We start from the raw sequence: 21,041 nt of genomic DNA on the forward strand, positions 1-21,041 counted from the left end.
CCCCCCCGAATTTTCTTTAATCTCATTAGCACAGGAAACATCTTCATATGCTACAACTCTGAAAACTAGCCTGTTAGATGCAGGTTCCCAACCCAAAATCTGGCCTACGGAAATGCTGTTAACATTGCATCTGAAATAAATAGCTAGGCTCAGCTCTTGAATTATGACCCACAATGGATAAGCCTTACATCCGTCTGTAAATTGAGTAAATCTAGAAATCTCCTAGAAGCAGGAATTATGAAATGCTACCACAGAGGGCTAAAGGAAAAGTATACTCTGGAACAGAGTTTGAAAGGTATATTTTGTAAACTGGAAAATAACAAGTCCCTGCAGATCTTATAAGAAGATGTGATAATTCTGTATTTGGGGCTGCAATGGATTCTGTGTATTAAAAGCTTATTTTCCTAATCAGAGAACTTCATATGATTCAGAATAAGCATTGAAGAAGATCTCTTAAGAAGGGTGTATCTCCTAAGCTCTCACTTTTCCAACTTTATGATAAATTAGAACTACTAATGCCTGGAAAAAGACCATTTGTTGTAGTTGTTGTTGCTCATATGGAGATTTCTCTGAGTCAGGGAGGGGAGGTGAAAGAGGGGATCATCCAGAGAGTTCTTGATCACTGTAGGGCTTTGGAGAAAAAATATCCAAAGACAAGCAATATCCAGGGAGCCAGTGATGTGGAATACAGAAAAAGATTGTCATGACAGCCCACTGTGTCTCTAGGGGAAAAGTCAAACAATATGTAGAAAAAGATTATACAAATCAGATCAACTAATTACTTTTTGGCCTGATTTTAGGTCAAAACTTCCTAGTTTATGTGACAGCATAATTCATTCATGAGATGCTAGAGTTTCGTTATGGTCCATCCAGAAATTCCAGAAATTTTGAAACTCCTAAATAATAGTTTCAAATAATAATAAACAATTATTTCACAGATTTTATACCACGACAAGAGTTTATGCAGCTTTCCAGTGTAGTTTTGAGTAAACTGTAACTAATTGAGAATGCCAGGTGTTAATATTTTAATTAAGTGGGTTATGCAGTTCAGTACTAAAGGGAACACATACATGTTTACAGAAATTAGCCAGGCCTGTACACCTATAAACTTAAGTGCAAATAACTTAATGAAAGGCAAAGATAAGCATATGTTCAAAATTTTCTGAGATTATGTCTAGCACCAAAAGTCACGAATTGTCTAACAAAATTGTCTAACAAAACATTAATCTTGGAAATGCTTTTAATGTTTTAGATTGTATTCTAAGGCCACACTGCTGTTGAGGATTTTTGACTATTTAAAAAGAAAAGATGTCTTACTATGACAGCTTACCTGATGCATTAAAGGAAAACAGAATTTAAGGCTGAAAAAGTATCAAGAAGCTGTGAATTTAATATAGGTAGAAAGTGGCAGATACAGGGAAGACAGAGTGCCAGGAAGGAGACTTTCCATCTTTAAAAGAAGTAGGTTTTAATACTGTCAGGTGATATGGTGAACCTGATGGATGAGCAGTCTAACCCAACATTGCAAATCATGAGTTCCCTTTCAAATTATGTTGTAGGAGAAGTATTCATCCTAATTTGGTCAACTTGTATTTCACAGAACAAAGAATAAAATAGTTATTCTTCCTTTTATGAAGACCTGCTCTGATCTATTGTGTATGAGCGAATGCTCAAGACAAACTTGCAGATCCCCATGAGCATAAATTTAATTGATAATGACAATAGATATTAAATTGTGTAATTCCGCTGAGATGTAATGCTGCAGATGACTTAACAATTTATTGATATGGCAGAATAAGTTCATTTACCATTTACTGCCGAAAATGAAGCATCTCTCCATAGTTACAGTATTTCTTACTGTATTGTCCTTGAAATCAGTTTGATATTTCTGAATTGGGCACTTAAAATGAACAATATAATAAATGTAAGTATTAAATATATAACTGGTGAGTTAGAGCCATTTTCTATTTAATTATTTATGATATATTTGTGTTACATTGTCAGGGTATGCCTGTGATGTCAGCTTGCTGTGCCAGCTCTGCCTCTGTTGGATCAGAGCCACAGTAGGATGGCCCTTGGAGAGCTAACTCCGTTTATGTGGCAATAGGAGAGCTAATTCCTATTCTGTGGTTTTTGTCTGGCTCAGATAAAGCTCAAATCTGCCTGAAATTCACCAGAGTGACATACCTAACACCATCTTCTTCATGCTGTAGACCTAGCTCTTGTGGGACAGTCATTATACCTTGTTAAAAGAACTTGTTAAAAAATTGAAACCACATCCTTGCAACAGGAGGAATGATGATGAAAACAACAATATGGAAATACAACACCTTCAAAGCAGTTTTATGCAGTCACATGTAATATACCTGACCAATGTTCTTTATAGAGTAAATATGGTCTCAGCAAACCTATAGCTGTGTTTATGGAAAAGCTGCTTTCCTACCTATATGCAATCTGCCTCTTACTTTCTTACCTTAACTTGAAAGTAGCTTTTTTGTCCTCTGTGACAGAGCTACTGCAGTTTGCACATTCATCTTTGCAGCACAAGGCACTCTTGCTGGCGGTAGCCTTCTTCAAGTTCTGGGTGTGACTGACAGCAAAAACCTCAGCATCAGTTTCTCATCAGCCAAAACCAATCTCGTTCAAAAACGGCCTTTAAATTTGCTGGCTTGTTCTGTGAAGCAATCTGGCTGGCTGGCAGTGGAGGTGTTTAAGTGTAAGGACTTCCTGTGGTTTAAGATTTGACAGACTCCAGTTGGTGCCCCTAGTTATTTGAGAGTGATGTGGCAACACTGAGTGGTTGCTGATGAACAGGTTTGCAGTGATCATGCCTCTGTTTTCTGTTTTTGTTTTTTGTTTTTATCTTTTCCTCAGGGGAAATCGCTCACATCAAAGAGGTTAACCAGTCTAGTGCAGTCCTACTAAAAGGATCACCTTGTAGCATGGAAGCAGACTCAAATCATTATACATACTTTGTAGCTCACTGATTGCCTGACTCAGAGGACAGTAGAACAAGATGTTGCATGAGCAAGGACCTGACTTGTTTTCTTTTGTGTATACTAAGGCATTACAGACTCCGAGGGACTCTCTAGCCTTTCGATGCCTCCATTTCGAAAACTGTCTGCTCACTTCCTCCTTCATATCAAGCTGGATCTGTGTCTTTTTATTTTCTGCAAGCTCAAGTACAGTGAAAAAAAAGCTTCTGCTAGGCACAGTTTATTAAAAAAATACGTCAATCAAAAACTGGAAGAAATGTAAAAAATGCATATATTAATAAATATACATATGGCATCACATTTATTGCACAATAAATTAGCACAGAAGGTTTCATTTCACTGATGTATTCACATTGAGAAAGAAAGCCTGTGTCTTTGTCTGTTGTCTGTATATTCTCTGTTAATGTTTCTTGCATTTATTTTTATACCATATTTAAAAAAAGAACACCTTTTACTTCAGATGTATTAAAGTTGATCCTTTCTCTGTAAATTTGTGTATGTTTATATTGTTGTTTTATCTTTCATTAAAAGATGCAGAATCTCTTTCCTTTGGGAAGTTTGAGATTTTAATATTGAATCTGAAGATTAGTTGAGCAAAATGACCCCCAAAAGTTACACACCTTGTGCTTTCTAAAAAGTGACATGAAATGGCATTTTCTTTCTCTCAGTGACACCTAACCAAACACACTTTATTGATAATCATTTACTTTTTCTTTTCTTTTTATCAAGCTAGCAGCAGAGAGACCTTTGCCGCTTGCTTGTCATTGCATAAGCAAACCGTTCTTTAAGCTAGGCCCGTTCTGTAAGAGCGCAGCCTGCCCAGCGATTCAGTCGCTACCCCAGACTGGACTGACTGAACTGCACTTCCTTAGGAATGGACATGAACAAAGCTGGCTGAGAACACAAGGGTATACTTGCTAAATAGGAAGGACAGGGCTTCTTTCTCCTTGCTGTCACTTGTGCTATAAGGCAACATTTTAAGCTGAAAAGGTAGTGTTTTGGGAGTGCTAAGTACACAGTCTGTGGAGTAAACCTCTAGTAGTAACGCAGGAGGAGGCTGTCATTTCCAGGGCTCTGTTCGGGGACGCTGTTGTGCGTCCACTGCCAAGCTTACTCACACAGAAACCTGTTGACAGATTTATGAGTGTGTGTTGATGTTGCCCGTGAGACAGTAGGTACGGAGCTTCTGAAGCTAATCTAAGCTGGAACCAGAAATCTGCTTGGCCTAAGAAACAACACTGTTGACTGATAGAGGTGATGTAAGGATAGTAGACAGAATCTCAGAGTAGAAAAGAAAGAATGGGAACTAAGTCAAATGACAAAATGCTGATACCTCCAGGGCATGGTAGTGTGCACAGGATGAACAAGCCTTTTTAGCAATGCACAGAATAGACTCAGGACAGCCAACTCTAGTACCATCTGTCATGCTGACTGTGGTTTGATATTGAGAATCTTGTTTCAAAGGGACTATGAATCCTAAACATGAACACACGAAGTGGGACAGTCATAGATACAAGCAGACGATCAATTTGAATGCATTACTACCAGAGACATCTCATTTAGCATTGGAAAACCACCTGCATTGATGCTATTAGGGACAGGATAGTTGCACAGAGCAGCTCTGGGCAGAAGGCAGCTGAGCTGCCTTCTGCTGGGAGCACTCACTTCTCCACTGGCTCTGGCAGTAGTCTGGTGCAGCCATAACCAGGAATGCAGCATCTTTAAAGATGCAGTCTGAGTGAACCCAGTACAAAATGCATTTTAAATCCATGAATGGCTGTTCCCCATATTCTGCTCAGTTGAGGTTTCTAGAGGTTTGGGATTTCTATTTGTTCATTGTTTTCACATGGCACTGTGTTTCTGGTTTCTAGCTAGGATGACAATTACTGCTTTAAAGTGTCTCTGGTTTTGCTAGCAGAATTCTACTAAGCTTTTATGGAAATGCCCCATCAGAGCTGGGTCTTACTGAGAGGTCCATACAGGTCAACTGAAAATATTCACAGCCTAGGGACGTCACACAAATTTTACTAAGTAGCCACACTGAACCACAGATCTTAAACTGAGATTTAATTTTACCACAGAAATGTGAGCTCTGAGAGATGAGCTTGGGGCCAGGCAATCCACAGAAATTTGAGCTCTGCTTCACTTCTCAGTGCCAAATAGAGATATTTATTTCCAAACTCCTGCTGCCACCAATTTCATCAACTGGTATATTGCCTCCTTTGCCTTAGTAGTTAACTAATTAGATACCACTGTCTGCTTCAAAGAATCACTTCCGTCAAATACCTAATGTTTCAAATCCAAGCATTAGGCATTTCATGCAACTTCACCCTAAGAAATATTTTTTTCAAAATCACTTTGCAACACCAACTGGTTGATAAAAAGTCACGGAGCATTTGTATTCCTGAACCCATTCAGTACTTATTCTAGTTCTTTCCTGTCATGGTTTAACTCCAGCTGGAAACTAAGCAGCTGCTTGTTCACTCCCCCCTACCTCCGGTGGGATTGGAAGGAGAAGAGGAAAAAGTAAAACCCATGGGACAAGATAAGAAAAATTTAATAATTGAAAAAATTTATATTCATAATAACAGTAATCTTAATGAAAATGAGAGCAAGAGAGGAAGGAGTAAAATCCCCCACCCAAGAAATACAAGTGATGCACAATGCAATTGCTCACCACCCGCTGACCGATGCTCAGCCCCCCGAACAGCGATCGGGCCCTCTTGACCAACTGCCCCGGTTTCTATACTGACCTTGGTGTTCTGTGGTATGGAATATCCTGTTGGCCAGCTCGGGTCAGCTGTCCTCATGATGCTGCCTCAACTTATTGTGCACCTGCTCCCTGGCAGAGCATGGGAAACTGGAAAGTCCTTCACTGAGGGTAAGACCTGCTCCACAACACCAAAAGCATCAGTGTCTTATCAACAGTATTCTCATGCTAAATCCAAACCACAGCACTGCATCAGCTACTAGGAAGAAAGTGAAATCTATTCCAGCTGAATCCAGGACATTTCCTTTCAAGAAATATGAAGTCTGTATTGAATGGCTATCTTTCCCTGTATTTGCACAGGATTTAACATGATGTCTCTAAAGTAAAACCGGGCATTACTAATAAGGATTTCAATGTAGTCAGGGAGCTGTGTTAAGGTTTCATTTGAGCTTAGTTTCAAGTGATACAGCTCCCCTGCTACATATGAGTGAACTTGGCCCAAACAAAATCAATCCTACAACTAGATGATTTTTTAAAAGGTTTATCTGCAATCTTCTGATACTTCACCTCATCGCTGTCATCTGCCAGTGATACAATACTGGGACTGGAAACTCCAAGCAGGCACAAACTTCCTTTTTTCTCGCCCACAGAGAAAAGCTAAATTTGTGTTTCCAAATTTATACAAAGATCCACTTCAAGAATTAAGATTATCTCAGATTAAGGCATGCTTGTACATTAACCGAGCAGCTGCAGTTTGACTTTGGTTACACAACAATTTACCAATTAAGAATGTCAGTGAAGCCACAAATCTGCTGAGGAAAAAAGGACCAAGAGAGAAAATCACTCTGAAGGGACCATATTTCTTATCTTCTAGGGAAAAGGCATCACTCAGTGCCTCCTGGCTCTGCCCAAGAAGCTTAAAACACCCTCATAAGGGATATTAATTGTAATATTCCTTAAAATAACTGGTTGGAGCTTGGAACTTTCATCTGAGAGTTGGGGTTCATCAGTCAGTCTCTTTCCCCAAACATCCTTGTACATTAAACAGCTCTAAAGCCTACAGGATAAAGTGTTTGATGGTGCTTCTGCACACTTCAGATGGTTTTGTGCTCCCAGACCAGCCTGTGAAGGTAGGAGAGGCAGAATCTATCCTGGCACCTACCTGAAAACAGCAAAATAGTCACCCATTCTTCTGTAAGAAGCAAGTAAAAACAGTCCTTCAACCCTAGAAATCCAAAGAGGGAGAAAAAGGGCCTTACAATAGTGATGAGATAAATTGCAAAATGCTGAGCCAAAACAGTGGTGGAGTCTGGCCAGAAATTAATGAGTTGAAGGTGAATACAGGACTAAGAAATGGGAATTAATTGCGGTGACCAGAACAGAACCGACAAGGGAGGAAAACTGGAGAGCTAAATAATTAGGAGCAAGAGAGGCAGAATGCAGCTGGTGGATTGCCAGCCTGTTGGTCACAGCCATGCTGAGTTGGAATTAGAACCTGAAAAATCAGGCAAGATCAACTTCAACCGGTGCCTTAAAACCCAACAACAACATTTTTCCATCTAGAAAGCAATAATGTGTAATAATAAAATATCTAGAGTTGACTTTTTCAAATTGTACCCCTAATATGACTGAAACCATAAATGCCAAATAGTCTCCTAAGAAACAAAAAATAGGAGGGCAACAAACAGTTCCAGAAAACAAGACCTATAGTAATGCATTTAGGATGTTTTTTATTAAAAAATATAAAAAAAAAAAAAAAAAAAAAAAAAAAAAAAAAAAAAATTAAAGCCAAAGCAGACCACCAAAGTGAGGAAAGGCTGGTTTTGATATGTAACTGGAACTAGGAGTTGGAAAAGCCAGTGATTTATTTGCAGCTCTTCCAATTATTTTTTTTATGCATAGTGAAAAACAGCTCTTTCAATTTAGATTTTAAAACTGACATATTTTTTATGTCTCTTCTAGGTAAAGATATTGTGCATAGAACTAACACTGCACTTATTATAGTAGGTGCATAACACTGGACTTACTATAAAAGGTGCATAAAATACAGGAATTTTGCTAAAAGAATTTTAATAGCTACAGGGAATTAAAGAAAATAAGTTTTTAATCCCAACATCTTCAAGCAAAATTATCAGCAAATCATTTTAACATATTCTGTGTCCAGAATTCATTTAAGCAAGTTGCTAAGTGGTTGTGACTCACACCAGTCTGCCTTTTGATCTAACTATGCTGAACAGATTGCTTTTGTCTCCTATGAGTTGAAGATATGCTGAATTCCCAATATTGAAGAGGTGAAGGGGAAGAGGAGTTCTCTGAGGCTGGATTTCCCCCCCCCCATGTCGTTGCAGACTGTGGAGCCCTCAAGTGGCATGTGTACAACTCAATGTGTTTTGTTTGTATATACATTGACTTGAGGGCTGCAGAGTCTCTCCAGACAGTCATTATCTCTGAAATGACAAAGTTTTGTTTCCTTAATATCTAAACAGAATCTTCTTTGCTTTGGTTTATCCCTTTATTTTTGACCAGGCTGCTGCAGTCACTACAATTATATGTTCCCAACATAAATGGACATTGCAACATCACAGCCTCCTTTGGTTTTCTTACTGGTGTTTCTAGCATAGATGGTTGCTCCCCTTGGTGTGTAGCTGACTCTTCTTCGGTCAGTGAGGTGCCTTGAGTTGTCCCTTGAATAGCATCCTCATTTTTCAGACAATCTTTCTCTTTTTCCAAGATCTTTTTTTAATTATTTTTTATTCCACCTGTGCATTATTTGCAGTCCTTTTATCTGCAGGTATAATCTTTTATCCTTATATATGGGTGAAACTGAGGAAGCTTCAGGTCTGGTTCTTTAACACAAACACTTGAATGAGAATGAGTACCATCATCACTATTTGCTGTAAGGGATCTGTATGTGTAAATTGCAAAGAAAAATTGTCCAGATAATAAACTCTGAGAACCTGCTCAAATGCTAGGTGATAGTCCTTATTTACAAGTGTGGACATGGACAGTAAATATCAAACAATATTAAGACACGACGGTAAATGTTACCTTGTTAGTGGCATTTGCACAATTTTTATTGTACTTTGCTCCCAAAATATATTCTGCTGCATTCACCTTCATTGGCTTTCTTTTTGATTTGACTAGATTTTAAAATCTCTTGTTAGATTCATCACAGATGTCATCTTTCAAAAGGGGTACTATTTCCCACCCTTCCTCTTAACCTGGCAACTGCTCCTTAAGCACAGGTATCACATAAATGAGGCATTTCATTATGCACATTATCTTTTCTATCCACCTTTTTATTTCTTTACCCCTTTCATTTTTAAAAGATGAGTGGCAATGGCATATTTAATGTGACTTACTTTTGTACCTTTTGCTGAGAGGAATGTATAACCCAAAATCTATGAACTTTTTTTGAGTTCATCTCCTTTGATGCACTGTTCTTTAGACAACTTTTCTTTAAGATTCTCTTTTTTCTCTCCTTCTTCCCATCAGTAACATCTTTTTTAGGATTCTCCATCTTTTTTTTTTTTTTTTTTCCTTTGTTCCTCTGATTCTTGCTCCATTGATCTCTCCTGCATGGTCTTATGGTGCCCACTAATGCTCTTTATACTTACCTTCTCTGTTTTATCCTTCTTGGAACTAAAAAAAATTAGGAAAAACAACACAAAACAGAAAGCATTAAAGGAAAGGCAGGTCAGCGCTAGGGCAGGGGCTGATGTGGATGCACAATGTGCCTCTGACTGTGGCCTGATCTCAAGGGACCATCCTTCTCCCGGCAGTCTGCCTCTCCCCTTCCCCACCCTGTTCCCAGGAGCTCTCCACTCCTACAGCCACTGCTCCCCCAAGGTGAAGGAGAAGGGGCATGGGACAATGTCCTGGGGAGAAGGGTGCCTGTACAGGGGTGCTGTTACACAGCAGGACATCCTTCCTTGCTGGTGAGGAGGTGTCTCTGGAAACCTCAGGAGATGTGAGGGAGATGAGTTATTCCTTTGCTTAGGTGCAGTGAATGGAGGCAGACAAAAGGTGTGGACTCCTCTGGTGCCCGAGACTGATGGAAGAAAGGGGGCGGGTACTCGGGCCATTCACTCCCAGCATTGCAATTTGAAATAAGTAAGGAGCTTGAGCTTCTTCCATGGTAAGAGTGAGGTGTCCACAGAGTGATGCAGAGTGTCTCTCTCTCTTATCAAAGAGAGAGTCTGTGGGAGGCAGGAATGAAGAGTAAAGCCCAAGACTAGGAAATATTCCTAAGTCCTGGTCCATATTGGTCTGGGAGGTAGCTCCAGTGACACCAGTGAACAGGCCTGTGGAAGCTCATGTTGTGCCTAAATCACAGATAAAATTTTTTGGGGGTGGAGGCACAAATGTGGAATTTCATCGATGGATAGAGTAAACTGCTGAAGATACAGTTCAATTAGATAGACATGCTCAATTAATGAGGGAATTGGTTTCCAGAAAGTTGTTATTAGGGAACTGTTAAGTTTGTAATTCCTAAGTCATTTTGGGTAATTCCATTTCTCCTTCCTCCATCCCTTCTGAAGCAGTTCAGCAACCTTTCTTGACTAGCAAGGTTTTGCCTTATCTCTTCCCTTGATTTTCTCCTCAGCTGTTTTCCTAATCTTTTTCTGCCAGTGTTGGAAACCCCAGGTATAAGGGAGTAGCTGAAGCTGCTCTCCCACTAGGGCATTTGTGTGCAGAGCATAATTTTTACTTCCATGTTTATTTTCATCCTGTAATGAGACAATTGAAGTATCAGACTTTCATTTTGTTCCAAAGGGCTTCTTCCCAGTGCAATTCCAGTCGTACAGACCCATATCATCTACTTTTTCTGTATACTTGTGGCATTGGAGAAAAAAAAAGACACCCACAACTAACTAAAAAAACAAACACAGAAGATATGAATTTTAGATATCTCTTCTGCTGCTGGTCAGTGCTAAGAGGAAAAACAGAAAAATACTTTCTCAAACCTCATGGCTGTATTAAAACTGTACTTCGGGATTGCCATCTGCAAGGATCTCTGAGCATCTCCAGACCTTTTGTTGCCTCAGTTGACGTCTCTGTTCTTTTCCTGTCCCAACCTCCAAAGCTTCCTGCCCCAGAGCATACTTCCACTGAAAGCAGAGACGTGAAACCTTTAAGACTGGCTTTAAAATACAGCTACCCTTTGCTCCTAAAGTTGTGCTTGCTAGCTGGACGTCAGTAGTGGAATCTCTTTGGTACAGTAGGGTGGGCTAGTAGGGTGGATTTGGGTTTTTTTTTTTTTTTGAAAGATGGTTTGTATTTCTTCTGCTTCTTCTCTCACCCAAGACCACAGCATGAGCTGGGAATGCACCTTTGTCTCTAGAAAGATTTTGAAGACAACCTCTTTCCACAAAAAGCATGGACTAGGTGGAGTTACTTTGATTATTTTGTGTCTTTTAATGAGAAAGAAAAAAAGCAAGAGTTTACAGGCCAGAAGACCACAAGGAATATGAGACTCAGGAGGGAGTGATAAAAATAACAAAACCAGCTGCTTTTATTTTATATCTAAATAAAGATTTTAAATATGTTGCCCAAATAGCATTGTGGGGGGGGAAAAAAAAAAAGAAAAAAGAAAGAAAGAGGAGACAAGAAAGAAGGGAAAACCTTTCCATGCCCAATGTGGTGAAGATGTCTGATGTTGCCTGTAGAAGCTGCATCCTTTTCAGATCCTGACAGTTCCTGCACCAGGATGCCTCCATCATTACTCCTCATTATTGAGGCCTTGCCACCTTGTGCATGTAGCAGCAACTCTACCAGAGAAAATCTGTCTGCATTATTCAGCATCAGTCCTTCATGTAACACAGAAATGGCTTCTTTAGGCAACTCCATCCCCTGCACACTCCTATTTTCTGTTTTATAGGTACTGACAGGGCAGGACCAGCATGGCCGTATATCAGCACTGATCTGCTGCACTGCTGCTGCAGTTTCTGCTAAGGAAAAGCTTGCAATCTGAATGGTACTACTATGAATTGTGTAATGCTTACTACAAAAAATATTCATTAGAGAAATTTACTGGATGGGACTATTTTGGTATTCATTATAACCCATTATATGAGAAAACTAAACAGAGCATAAAATCAGAAACAAAGGGAGGAAGTCAAAGCAATTTTCTTTACCATAGTAGAGCAAACTAGTTTGGTGCTATCAAAAGCCTGGTGATTTTTTTTTTTTCTTCCTTTTTCCTCCCGTAGTCCTGAAGTGGTCATGTACCACTTTTTTCCATTTGACATTTTCAGTTTTCTTTCATGCTGAGTCTTGCTGATCTCATGTGTTGTTGACAGTTGTGCTGACAACTGATCGGCCTTCATCGGAAACAAATAAACCCGGTATTACGCTCCTCCTCTAAACCCTCCGCTGCGGTGATGTTGGAAGTGGCTGGGCAGCAATCGCGAGCTTCCCTCCCAGCACGAGCGCCCCAAAGCCTTGCCGGGTGCGTGGCCCGCGCCGCTCCCAGGCCCCGCGATGCTGTTTCGGCCGGGAAGAGCAGGACCCCGCGCGGCGCCAGTGCGCAGCGCCTCTGCGGCCGCGCTCCCACGGACGCTCCCCGTCCCCTCCCCTGGCCGGGGACAAACGAACCACCTTCTGTCATATCCCAACAGAAAGACCGTGGAAGATTTTTGCCAGGTTACATCAGAGGAGACGGTCTGCTTTTAAGAGGATTCCTGGGAACCAGTGCTGCTGCACTACACAAGCTCCTTCTGGGATGTTGGGGTCTTATCAAGATATAATTGGGTTGTTAGGAATTTCCTTCAGTAGCCAGTGGCACTTGGTTTAAGAAGAAAAAATCAGAGTGCTGTGCAACCAAATATGAAAGTACCCCCAAAGGAAGAAGAAACAGGGACAGCCACGGAGCAAAGCCGTCCACAGACATCAAGGTCTTATTCGACTCTAGAGACATGCAGAGCCTGAGGACTGATGGATTAAGCAGTTCTACTTCTACTAGTATCACCTCCCCAACAAAGACTGCCCCCCTTCCAGCTGGCTGCCCACAGGGAAGGGGAGTGTGGAAGTCATGCATGGAAGCACTGCACGTAGTTGTTCCCGTTTTCCTTCAGGGCAATGAGATGTTGGACCTATGATCTGTAAGCAAACAGGCAGGCCAGAAGGAAACCCATTGCCATCTACTTCTGATTTTAGGGAGAACCTCTTGACAAAGGCCAAAATGTAACTGATCAACAGCTGCCAGACTGCATCAGTATGGTCTGTATTGCTCCTCACGCTTTATTTGTTCTTCATTTGTTCATTTTTGTATCTTGTTAAGAATGAGAAACCAAATCTAAAAGCTGTGCTTGATTTTCCTGGGCTTTCACCAGCACAGCTGCATTGATTTTGGTCTTTTCTCCTCTTCTCCAGAGCCCCTACAGCCTCTGATGGGATTGCTGAGAAAGTCTGACTTTGCATTTCAACCTTTTTTCATCTCATTTTTTATATATCCCATTTCAGCTTTACCAAAGAACCTGCACTCTGCCTGTGAGGGCCACAGGAAAACCAGGAATAAGCACCCTAATGACTTCAGACACTGAACCATTCTGGGGAGGTTTTTATGTGGAGAATCATGTATGAGGAGGATCTACTCTTCAGTTTTTAAAGCCAGAGGATGAAAGAAATACTTTCTCTCCATTAGTAATAGACAACTAACCTTAATAACATAATGTTTAATGAAAAATACTTTAGGTATTTGTATGTAATATTGTTTTATGTCTGGAGTGGATATTATGGAAAAAAATTGTCCTCGCTTTAGGGGATGGAGAGAAAGTTTGCCTTTACTTGGATATATAACACTACCCTTTGGGATGGTGTCATTTGATAATTCCTGCCACATGTTCTTATGAGTAGGATGTTTTTGTTTCCTTACTGTGTCTCCCCTCAAGTCCTGCTGGGTAATATTTCAGATGGTCACGGTCAGAAAAGGCATGTGACAACTTCCAGATGTTCAAATAATCAAAGCAATCTGCAGATCTAAGGGAGCACACCAACAAACAAATGGAGGATAACTTGAAGAGCTGCAGTCTAGGTGGGGGGTCACATTCAGAGGTGGTGGAGCAGGCTTGAAGGATAGTCTTTTAATATCTGGAGAATTCGCTGATGTCTAGATCATTTGCTAAAAATGAGATAGTCTGATGATGTGGCTGGGCAGGCAGTAAAAATGTAAAACATGGGGTCTGGTTGTGGTTTTCCCACAGCTTGGAGCAGAGCTGGCTTCCCTGGGGAGCGAGGAAGGCTCTCAGAGTGCGGCGTAGCTCTGAGCTGAGCTGGCCTCTGGGCTCCAGCTTGCGTGATGCATCTGGGACTGAGAAATGTGACCATGCCCTGCTGTCACCCACACCACCGCAGCATCTGGGGCTACATCCTTGCTGAGCTGGTGGTGCCTGAGATAGGGCTGTATTCAACAGAGAGGAGAGGGCACATCTCAGCTCAGAGAAACATGTGCTTCTGTTTTGCTCCTACCTGGCTTTTATAGGCACCTGTTCGGGTACTGGTAGCTAGTTCTAAGCTCAGTTTGGGGAGCCCTTAATCAAAGCCCTTCATCACCCCAGGTGATTTTTGTTAGTCCATCCTCCCAGCTTTATAGAAACGGACAAGACAATTGAAAATGTGCAGTGGGACAGAGCATTCCTCTTTGGAAACGTAAAACCATTCATCATCAAGATTTAAAAAGCTCATATTAGTCACTGGCAACCTGGTATTTGTAGAGGTGAATGAGCATGACTGTGGTGCAGTGTGCGTGGAGCAGCAAGGAACAGCGGGATGGAGGATACACATTGCTTCTGTGACACAGACTGAACAGTCCTGTCTCTGGTCACAGGAGGAACAAAGTTCCTTCCTCACAGGATCCTACAGCAAGTTTCCTGGTGCCTTTTTGTACACTGGCATTTGATGTCTCAGTGCCTGCACTGCTGGCGCATCCTTTGAAACAGATGTTCTCTGCATCTGCCCACTCTGTGTGCAACTGGCACAGCTCTGCTGGAAGACTGCTTTCCAAATCCTTCCAGTGATGGAAAGGGGTGGGCAGTATTACTGCTATTATTTCTACTACTACTAATTTGTTTGGAAACACTGCTGGCTCAAAACCTGGCTCAGCTGCTGATGAAGAAGGGAAGATCTGCTCATGTCGAGAGAGCTACTAGAGCTTTGAACTACAGGCTGATGCTTTTGAAGTGTAACTATTTGGGACATTGCTACCAACTGCTCTTTGCCCTTGGTAATAAGCCTTTATATGACTTTTCATGCAATCCTATATGGGTCTTTTGCTGCTTGGGAGGTAATGGTGTAGCATGCTAGCAAATTTGGTTCCACTCTAGGAAAAGGAGCTGCTTTTGTCAGTTGGGTTCTCCATATGGCATTCCTCAAACACCTGGAGAATTTCTGACAAAGTTAGTCTTTGGTTTTGTGCAAAGAATACCTTTGTATGTACATGGAAGGGGAAAGTCCAATACAGTGCTCTCCTGGAGAATCAGACCATGGTGCCTGTGTACTTGGAGGGGCCTGAGCCTGAGGAGGGTGTTGGTAGCAGTGGCGGGGCCCTGGGAGAGACACACCACAACACAGGCAAACACACAAAAGTGAGGAGGATGCTGCAATGCACGAGAGCACTAGTGCCTGAACGTGCTGCAGGAAAGTGGTGGCCATGAAGAATTAGGTCTGGATTGTATGACAGATATTTATTGTGATGGCTCCTCTCTGTCCTGATCCATGTTTGTAAGACTGAGCTAACAAGGTCGTCTTATGTAGTAAACTCTGAAAATTTTGGAGGCCTGTGTTCTTCTACTAGCTGGCGCATTGACAGCACATGCTTCCATCATTTATAATGTTGTTGTCAAGGCTGCAAGCTCTTTGCCCATGTCCACAGGGAAAGTTATAATTATGTATGTATGGTAAATTAAAAATGGAAACCATTCATTGCACTGGAAGCCAACTCAAAAAGGACAGCTGGGGAGAAGTGATAAGGGAAATAAAACTACTACAAACCAGAAAACTGTGGGAGAAACAAACTAAGTGGTCTGTATCTACTAACCACCCATCTGTCGGTCATCCACCAATCTCTCTAACTAGATACGTATTTGAATGTTACTATTTAAAAAATGGGCAAGGGAGGAGCATGGGGAGGTCTGGCTGGGGCAAGAGGAAAGTGGCTGAAGGACCTTTTTACTGGCTGGTAAATTCATGCCTTGTCCCCCTTCAAGATTTCATAGTTTAGAAAGAATTTCAGTTTGCTCTTCAAAAGATGCGTCAGTCTGTTCTGGATTAAGAAGACAATATGCCTTCCACATTTACTCCCCCTGCAAAGACTGATTTTTGGAGGATTTACTAGTCATTGCATTTCAGACACATTTCTTAACAAGTTGGCTTTCTTTGTGGTTAAACTTTGACTCTGTCCTTCCTGAATCCTGTAAGGCTCACTATGTGGTGTTGGTCCTTTCATGGTCATTACTGATTCATACTCACTGCACTCATCGTGCTCTACTAAAATTGTTTTGTCAGGGTAAAAATTGCAAATTAAAATATTCTCTCAGAGGCAGGACCCCAAATATAATTTCGTAACAAAAATTCCCCAATTGTTTCCAAACAAGTTAAAACTGAAGGTAAATCTTTCTTTTACTACCAGATGTGATCTTCCCAAGGCTTCAGACATGAATAATCACTCAGAATTTTCCAGCTATTTCAATACCCTATGCATCCTGAAACCAGCCTATGTCCCTACCACCTATTCAGGAAAATTTGCAAACAAGGCCAATGCCTGACATTTTTACCCATTAAAATCAATTGTCATACATATTTTAATTTAATTTCTCAGTTTTCATTCCCTTCCATTGCTTGTTTGCAGCTGAATCTCCATTTCCCCCCTCTTTAATGGGAACGCAGGAAGTTCCCTCTATTTTCCTTTCTCTGCCTTTTCTTTCTTTAGAGTGTCTTGTCCCTTTCCCTTATTTTAATAGCCATCATTCTCTGTTGACTGCAGATCTTGGCTATATCCTGATAAAGTCAACAGAAAGGTTTTCCCTGGAACTTTAGACGTGTTTCCATATTGGTTTTTCTTTCCACTCCTCTCCTTTTTCTTCTTGATGCCTGGCTGGCCGATTTAAACAAACATTTTCAGAACAACTTGTGCTCGGCTGACTAAACTGGTAAATAATGGATAAATATAGTTTCAATTGGGAACAGCTTTCTGGCAAAGGATGGAGAACAGCACTAAAGAAGAATTTTTCTCACCTTGAGTCATGGGACCTGGTTGGTTAAATTAAAACCATTTACTTAACCTGCGTGTACAACACAAACATCAGAGATACCCTTTACTTTTACTGATCCTTTGTGCTGCCTACAGTACCCTTGCTGTTGTGAAACACAAATAGACCAGGTTTCTTTCTTTCTTTGAATCAAAAGCAGCACAAACCTAATTTATATATTTAAACAATGGCCCAGGCTTATTTTTTCAGTCATTCTTTTTTTCCCCCACCACCCAGAAAGTTCTGTCATAAGCTTCAAGCTTCAACATGTAATGATAGAATTATAAATTCCTTGATGTCCGAAGGTTGGCTACCTCCCATCATAACTCAATCTTGCTGCTACACATTACTGTTTTCTTATCAAAGTGCACTTCACTGAGCATACAAAAGGGATGTTGCTATGTTTGTTAAGATGATAATTTGCATGTTTGCTATGAAGCATACGGAGGACTTTTATAAATATTTTTATATGTATTTATTCATACAGAGGGGCTAGAAATCTAAATATTAAAGTGCTTTTGATATATATAGAGAAAATAAAAACCTAATTCACAATAGTAAGTCATTGTATTTTGAATTTTTATTGTAATAAATTATAGCAATAGTTCACACAACCCAGCTATTATCTCAGATTGTCTCTCTGCAGAATCACAAAAACAATCTGAGTCATCCTGATTTGATTCATGTTCAGTTCCTGTTTGGGAAGACTTCCCTCACCATCAGGCCGCCTGGTAGCATTTTTTTTTTCTGTGAAAGCTCAAATTCTGTACAACAGTCCCACAGCCTATGGTGGGTTCTGCAGCATGAATCATGGAAATATGCATCCTTGCTTGTTTGCAGCTGGTTGCTTTTGCCGAATTCCATGTGGAAGGAGAGCTATGCAATTTTTTCCTACATGATATGTGTCTTTTTAGCACTCTGATGGGAATGGATTAATAGAGACTTACCAAACATATCAAAAGACGCTCAGCATTTCAAAGAGGGAAAAGAAGTGGAGTTGACATGCAGAGCCAAGGCTGAGTATCAACCATTTTCAGAAAGAAAGTGAATTTGTCTTTATGCATAAAGCAAGGCATAAGAGAGTTGTTTCCCTTTTTCTCCCAGGGTCCTCTTCATGGCCTGTCACTAAATTCTTGTGAAACTTTTATTTATATTTGCTGTGGCTTTCATTTCACCTACATATGTTATATGAATGGTACATGCAGAAGATATTTTAATTAGTTCATGGAGCTGATTAATTAGTAACTGCTGCTCTTACCCGAAAAGCATTACAGGAGCAGAGAAGATTACTTGCATTTGCTACCCTTCCTTCATTTGAGAGAGACCTCTCTGAGCTGAAAATGCAGCATGGAATCTTTATATAATACCTTAGACATTAAGTGAATAATAATGTGTGACTTCAGGGAAATGAAGATACACAGAGTAACAATGACACTGGCTAATATTTCTGCAGTTAAACAGTTCAGCAGTGAGTGGCCTTGCTTCTGACAGTGTTCTGCAAAAATATAGTACAAATTTTACTATTAATAATAAAAACACAAAATTGTCACTTAAAGCCTTACAATGACTACAAAGATTACCAGATTCCTCTATCTTAAATGAGGATTGAAGGAACTTTAGAGGCAGAAATTTGAAGAGTTTGGCCATTTGATGTTGTATGATTGAGCAATAGTCATTTATCCGGTGGGCAAAAGTGAAGTCAGGTGCAGAGCAACAAGTTGTAGGGGCTATATGTGCTGTGGGAAGCATGCTTCACCAGGGGGCAGTGGGTTTAAACTGGATATGCTGGTTCACATCCAGGGCATTAGCTGGGTGTCAGCTCCAGGAACAAAACTGGTCAGAAACTAATGTAACCCCTGGGAATACGCATTTTTGGCACGGAGGCCTGATTTCCTCTGTATGTGTGTTGAGCTCTGAAGCACAGAGTTTGCTTCATGCGCTCTTAAAGATTGCTCTGAGACCAACCAAAAGGCTGGAAAGTGTCTTCGGATAAAGTGGTAGGTGTGCAATCATTTAAGCATGCCAAGAAAAAGTTTAAGGATTTTGGTTATAGATGGTAAGTATTTACTTCAGGACTAATGCTCTTCCCATCCAGCAAGTAAAGATATAAAAAGATCTGGTGGCTGGAGCTGGACAAATGCACAGGATGAAAAGGCTACACATTTCATCAAGGAAATACATAGCTACTGGTATGGTTTGCAAGAGGTTATTGTGGCTTTTCTACCATTAGCAATTTTTAAATCGAGAATAGATGTTGTTGGGTTTTTTTAATCTAAGAGATTTACTCAAGTTTTCACTGGATCAAATTCAAGGATGTTCTGTATCCTAAATTATGTGGTTAGGTGACCACACAGTGACTCCTGGTTTTATAATCTGAAAATCCTTTTTCTCTAACAAATAGGGCTGGAGGAGCTTTTACTGTGATTGATGACTTGGATTCATGGATGTGCACTGTGTTTACTGGGGTCAGCACTCACCTTGCTTCCTTCTGAACCAGCTTAGCACTGACTGTCCAGGCTGCAGAGCTGCACTAAGCAGACCTGTCCTGCCTAGCCCAAGGATGCTCCTTTTTCACTTATTTCTCTCCTCCCAGGCTGGAAACCCACATTCCTTTTTCCGAGGAGCCAGGAGCCACCTTGAACCGGGGAACTTCTGTAGCGCTTTGAGAGTAACCATTCACAAAGACCTTACAGCTCTGAACTACAGCACGCACAAAGAACACTTTTTTTCTAGCAACTACAAAATGCTGCAATAAGCTTTGCTCCAATGAAACCTCTATTAGTGGTAGTGGAGCTTTGTATGTTAGTGACCAAGGATTTGACTGTCAGGTAATTGCGATTCCATGTTCTTTCCAGAACAACTTGCATTATTTAAGAAGAAAATCAAACTCCAATCAAGCTGTTCAGAGGTTTTGAAATATTCAGATGCAGAGCTCCAAGCTTTAGCCTTTGGGGTACAGCGCAAAATGCTGCTAAGCAGGCAATAAGCTCAGGATTTATTGCGGTGACCGAACTTATAAATACAGAAAGTTCACAGAAAAGCCTGCTCTTGTGAACTTTCAACCAGCATTTGCAAACTAAGAAGCCATAGATTACTTATAAATAAATGGATGCCTACCTGTCCAAATGTTTAATAAAGATACTATGTGAGAAGCATGAAACAAGTCATTTTCCTCTGCAGTAACAATATATTTCTTCTATTGTATACAGGACAGTCACAATAGCAGTTTAAATCTTTTGAAGTGTCTGTGTTCAGAAGATGATACTTTGACAGCAATTATACCCAAAATACAGGTATTAGAATGGGAATTTTCAGGTCAGATGAGACTAAAATTTGGTAATGACTGAATTGTCTTTGTTATTGATATATATGCACCATTTAAATAAGACCTTGATACTGAAAGGTAAACTGAACTGTGCAATATGATCCAGTAAAACCTGCTTTTATAAATGCTCTTTGTACCCTGGAAGACATGGGAACAATGATACTGTTGATTTTCAAAGGTTAGGTCACCTGTTTTCGGTTAGTTTAGCTAATGGAGTGTGCTTGGCCTGGAAAGGAGAACACTATTTGGCCAGAGTTGCAATGTACCCTTACACTTGCCTGCTCCCTACACGTGCTCTCTCTGGCTCCCGTGCAAAGTACTGAGCAACTGCACATGAGTTACATCTACACCAGCACAATAATGGTGATTTTCATTTCCTGGTTGCTCCTAGAGGCATGAACACAACCTCCAGCCCCAGGCTGACACTTACTGCCTATTGCCGGCACAGCTGGCTCCAGTTCTGGAAGTCTGGTAGGATGGGTTGAGAGTACTGTTTCTTCCATATGCACTCATGTTCCAATTGCAGCTCAAATATATTGAAGACGTTTTTTCTCTCTAAATGTATCTTCACATATCTGCATTTCAGATTTATGCTGTTGCCAATTCACTTTACATTTTGCATTATACCAAATGCCTACTTTAACTGTTGATATTTGGGCTCGACAAGAACAGGAGGGAAGAGAGGAGAGGGAAGAGACTAAAATGACTTGTGGGTGTATTAGTAGCATTTCTAAACTTGGGTTTAGGTCTACTGAATCTTTGGC

The 21,041-nt window shown here is 40.6% G+C and overlaps 1 protein-coding gene across 10 annotated transcripts in view; it reads left to right on the forward strand.

The window, feature by feature from the left end:
* The window catches only part of RGS7 (regulator of G-protein signaling 7), a 240,100-nt gene extending 219,985 nt beyond the window's left edge, over positions 1-20,115 (forward strand). For 4 of the 10 annotated variants that reach the window (XM_008635322.2, XM_017736397.1, XM_017736398.1 and 1 more), the window contains one exon: positions 2,875-3,552. Coding sequence is in view for 7 of the 10 variants with exons in the window: in XM_017736397.1 (XP_017591886.1) it covers positions 2,875-2,925 (51 nt within the window). In the remaining 3 variants the exon portion in view is untranslated. Of the gene's footprint in view, positions 1-2,874; positions 3,553-19,545 lie in introns of those variants that run through there. The other 6 variants (XM_017736391.1, XM_017736394.1, XM_017736392.1 and 3 more) reach the window with 4 other exon arrangements.
* The last annotated feature ends 926 nt before the right edge of the window (positions 20,116-21,041 follow it).

The sequence above is a fragment of the Corvus brachyrhynchos genome, unplaced genomic scaffold, assembly GCF_000691975.1.
Source record: "Corvus brachyrhynchos isolate BGI_N302 unplaced genomic scaffold, ASM69197v1 scaffold595, whole genome shotgun sequence".
NCBI classification, from domain to species: Eukaryota; Metazoa; Chordata; class Aves; order Passeriformes; family Corvidae; genus Corvus; species Corvus brachyrhynchos.